Source organism: Erinaceus europaeus, chromosome 13 (genome assembly GCF_950295315.1).
Source record: "Erinaceus europaeus chromosome 13, mEriEur2.1, whole genome shotgun sequence".
Lineage (NCBI taxonomy): Eukaryota > Metazoa > Chordata > Mammalia > Eulipotyphla > Erinaceidae > Erinaceus > Erinaceus europaeus.
The window spans coordinates 41,313,736-41,318,535 of NC_080174.1; the positions used below are offsets into that span (position 1 = coordinate 41,313,736).

Consider the following 4,800-nt stretch of genomic DNA (forward strand, 5'->3'; position numbering starts at 1 on the left):
CATGTCCTTTTTCTTTTTAAAATTTTTTTTTTAATATTTTAATTTATTTATTATTGGATAGCAACAGAGAAATTGAAAGGGGAACAGGAGATAGAGAAAGGGACAAAGAGACACTTGCAGACCTGCTTTACCACTAGTGAAGCTTTCCTCCTGTAGGTGGAGACCATGGGCTTGAGCCTGGGTCCTTGCTCACTGTAAGCTCTTAGCCAGGTGTGCCTTCACCTTGCCCCCTTTAGTGCCCCCATTTTCCAGATAAGGCCACCAGGCCCAGAGAGGTGAAGTGACTTGCCTGGAGTCACAGAGCTAGTGAGTTCTGGAGGTGAGAAACTTAGGATCACCCCACTGCAAATGTGAATTGGCCATCACTTGCTGATGGGGACAGAGGGAAGTACTTTGGAGACTTCTTCTTGGACTTTGTCCCCCATGCAAGGGAAGCGGTCACAGGAGCCAGGGGCTTTCGCCTCAGTGTAGGGTTCCATCCCCATGTCTGTGAGAACCGAGTCCCAGTGCACACACACAATGCCCAGGAGCCTGCGCCATCCTTCTCCAGCCCTCCCATTGCTGACTCACCTGTGCCACAACTCCACCTCCTTTCCAGTGGGGAAGGGAGGGGCAGCACCACTCGGGCCTATAAGTCAGGTCTCTGCCAGGCAGGTGAAAGGGGGAGGAGGGTGTGTCTTCCGGGAGAGGGTGGCAGCTCAATAGGGTGTGGGCAGCAGCTAGGCACCCAGGCATAGGACGATCAATCAGGTCCCCCTCCCCTTTCTTTGGGGTGAGAGAGCAGCATAAACCCCTCCCCTGGCTCTGCCCCACCACGCCCTTCCCCCTCCCTGGGCAGCCCATAGACAGCTGGGTCACGATAAGATCAGGACATTGCCCACTAACTGCAGACATAGGTACAGCACACCCCAGTGCTCTTTTCACATACAGGGCTGTGAATTTTTGGGGTCCTCTTAACTACCCCCTCTCCCAGCCTCCAGCACCCACTGTTCACAGAACCCTTTTTCTTCCATTCAGACCATAGCTATCAGTAAACTAGACTCAGAGAGATGAAGGAGGTGTGAGGGTGGAATGAGTGTGGGGAGAGGCTAGGCAGGTAGAGCAGAGGGTATGTTTCACACCCTAGCTTTGGTTCCAGACACTGCACATGCCAGAGTAGTACTCTGACTTCTCATTCATGAAATATATTAAACAAATCTTCAAAACACACAGAGATATTCTGTGGCTCAACTGGTAGATTGCTGGACTTGCATATGGATCCTGGTTCAATCCCCAGCACTGCATGTACTAGAGAAGCAGGGTGTTCTGGTTTCCCTCTTGTCTCATATGAAATTCCCTCTTTCACACATCTACTAAATAACAGAGATATTTTTTGTTTGTGTTTTTTTTGATACCTGCAGACCTGCTTCAGCGCCTGTGAAGCGACTCCCCTGCAGGTGGGGAGCCAGGGGCTCAAACCAGGATCCTTACGCGGTCCTTGCGCTTTGCGCCACGTGCGCTTAACCACTGTGCTACCACCCAACTCCCAACAGAGGTATTTTTAAAAGATGTAGGCATGGCTTGGAGGGTGATGCTATGGATAAAGTATTAGATTGTCAAGCATGAAGTCTTGAGTTTGATTCTTGGCATCACATATACCAGGATGATGGTCTGATTCTCTCTCTCACTAAAAGATAAGTATGTTATTTTTTTAATATTTATTTATTCCCTTTTGTTGCCCTTGTTGAGTTATTGTTGTAGTTATTACTGTTGTTATTCATGTTGTTGTTGGATAAGACAGAGAAATGGAGAGAGGAGGGGAAGACAGAGAAGGGGGAAAGAAAGACACCTGCAGACCTGCTTCACTGCCTGTGAAGTGACTGCCCTGAAGGTGGGGAGCTGGGGGCTCGAACTGGGATCCTTACGCCAGTCCTTGAACTTTGTGCCACCTGGCTTAACCCGCTGCACTACTGCCTGACTCCTAAGTATGCTAATTTTTAAAGTTTTTTTAAAATGTTTATTTATTTCCTTTTGTTGCCCTTGTAGTTTTATTGTTGTAGTTATTATTGATATTGTCTTTGTTGGATAGGACAAAGAGAAATGGAGAGAGGAGAAGAAGACAGAGATGGGGAGAGAAAGATAGTCACCTGCAGACCCGCTTCACCACTTCTGAAGCAACTCCCCTGCAGGTGGGGAGCTGGGGGCTCGAACAGGGATCCTTACACCGGTCCTTGCGCTTTGCACCACTTGCACTTAACCGACTGCACTACTGCCCGGCTCCTCCAAGTATGTTATTATTTTTTATTTTTTTATTTATTTGAAAAAGGAGACAGTAACAAAACCATAGGATAAGAGGAGTACAACTCCACACAATTCCCACAACCAGATCTCCGTATCCCATCCCTCCCATGATAGCTTTCCTATTCTTTATCCCTCTGGGAGTATGGACCCAAGGTCATTGTGGGATGCAGAAGGTGAAAGGTCTGGCTTCTGTAGTTGCTTCCCCGTTGAACATGGGCGTTGACAGGTCGATCCATACTCCCAGCCTGCCTCTGTCTTTCCATAGTAGGTTGGCACCAAGTATGTTATTTTTAAGAGGTGATCAGGGTGATAGCTTATCTGGTAGAGCTAGCACCTTGCCATGCATGTGGCTCTGGGTTCAAACCCTCACATCACATATGGCCACCATGGTACAGGAGGAAGCTGTACCATGGTTGATGGATCAATGTTATGGTGTCTCTTCCTTTCTCTTTCTGTCTATCAGAAGTGCATGTGGCGTGAAGCACAAGAACTGGCTTAAGGATCCCCACCTGCGGGGGGGGGGGGCCCGCTTCACAGGTGATGAAGCAGGTTTGTAGGTGTCTATCTTTCTCACCCCTCTCTGTCTTCCCCTCCTCTCTCCTATACAACAACAATGATAAACAATAAGGGAAACAAAAGGGAAAATAAAAAATGTAAAAATAAATCTTATTTAAAAAAAATTAGCCTGGAACCAGGTAGTGCATGTGCTCCGTTGTCACTCAGTTTTAAAAAGTGGGGGCCAGGGAGCCAGGCGGTGGCGCAGCAAGTTAAAAGCATGTGGCGTGAAGCACAAGGACTGGCTTAAGGATCCCCACCTGCAGGGGGGTTGCTTTACAGGTGGTGAAGCAGGTCTGCAGGTGTCTATCTTTTGCTACCCCCCTCTGTCTTCCCCTCCTCTCTCCATTTCTCTTTATCCTATCCAACAACAACGACAGCAACAACAACAATGACAATAAACAAGGGAAAAAATAAAAATATATATAAAAAATAATAAAGCGGGGACCAGGTGATAGCAGACCCAGTAGACCATATGTGTTATCATGCACAAGGACTAGGCCTCAAGCCTCCAGTCTCCACCTGCAGGAGGATAGTTTCACAAGCAGTGAAGCAGTGCCGCAGGTGTCTCATTCTCTCTGTCTCCTCCTTCCTCCTCAAATTCTCTCTGCCTCTATCCAAAATCAAATAAATAAAATTAAATTAAAAGTTTAAATAGTGAAAAAAAAGTTTGAAAATAAAGCCATTTGTCCAAGGTCACATGGTCAGTGGTGCCTGGAGTTCAGGGGCAGCTCTGGAGTCAGACTGCTTAAGCTTATATCCTGACACCACCATGTCTCAGCTGTGTGATTTTGGGTAGGTGACGTCACTCCTCGGAACCTCATTTCCCTGTCTGAATCACCAGAATACCTGTCTCATCGCTGCTGGGAGGATTACATGAGATAATCTTGATACAGCACCAAGCAAAGGGCAAACAGAGGGTTACTGTTAGTATAGTCTAAAGTGACAGAGTAACTTCTGCATCTAGGGTCAAACACACTGCCTTCTGAAATGTTTCAGGAACCTGATGTCCTGACAGAATCAGGAAGACCAAGCACAAAACCGCCTATGAAGTGAGAATCAAAGTCCACAGGCCTAAGTAGCTGTTACTTTTGTCTTTACACTGCTTGACTCAGGGATTTGCCAAGGTTTTACGCTTTTAAAAGATCACAGGGACTTTATAAAGACCAATTCACATTCCCAGATCCAACGTCGTGTTATATTGCATATGTGTGTATTTTTATGTTCCAAGACACCCACACACATCTGTGTGAATATCCAACACACACGGACCTGGAGAGCTTCAGCCCGCCCTGCTCCATGCCCCTCACCTATCCCGGCCTCCGGGCTCCTGCGGGCTCCGCTTCCCCCTGCACTCCCTCCAGGCCTTTAGTCGCACCAGGCGGCGCATCAGGCGGGCCCCCCAGCTCCCGCGTCGCTCCGCCATGGCGAAAACGGGGCCTGAAGGTTCAGCCCTCAGGCCACCGACAGCTGCTGGCCCGCGGGAGTCACCGGATCCGCTCATTAGCGGAGCTACGCCTCCTCTGCCCTGAGCAAATAGTAGCCCCGCCCGCCCCGGCCGGTGCAGGCGGAAGAGCAGCCCTGGGGTGCCCAGCCCAGCAAGGAGTGCACATTGTCGGGGCGACAGCCTCCCTAAAACTTTTGCCAGAGAGCTTCATCTCCCTGTGCTGCGAAGCATGGTACACACTGCCCTCTGCTCTAAGCAGACGTTCCAGCACCTGTCCACGTGTTTGTTGTTGCTCACCACCTTCTTGTCTATTTCCAGGAGGCCACTGTGCCCTCCTTTGCCGATGCTCCCTGCTGTGGCTGTGTGGGCAGCCCAGCCGCCCTCCCCCGCAAACGCCCGATCTGAGTGGGGGGGCAGCAGAGCAGGAACACAGGGGTGTCAGCGTCCACTCATGACCTGGAAGCATGATGTTCCGGTGCCTGGAGCCATCATCACCACAGAAGGCAGGGAGTCACAGA

At 49.4% G+C, this 4,800-nt stretch overlaps 1 protein-coding gene across 2 annotated transcripts in view; it reads right to left on the bottom strand.

Annotated features, from left to right (window-relative positions):
• The window catches only part of CRYBG2 (crystallin beta-gamma domain containing 2), a 37,208-nt gene extending 32,921 nt beyond the window's left edge, over positions 1 to 4,287 (bottom strand). Inside the window, exon 1 of one of the 2 annotated variants that reach the window (XM_060205595.1) lies at positions 4,146 to 4,287. In XM_060205595.1, coding sequence (XP_060061578.1) covers positions 4,146 to 4,261 — 116 coding nt within the window. In that variant the 5' untranslated portion in view covers positions 4,262 to 4,287. The remainder of the gene's footprint in view (positions 1 to 4,145) is intronic. The other variant, XM_016187919.2, reaches the window with a different exon arrangement.
• Positions 4,288 to 4,800: the final 513 nt, after the last annotated feature.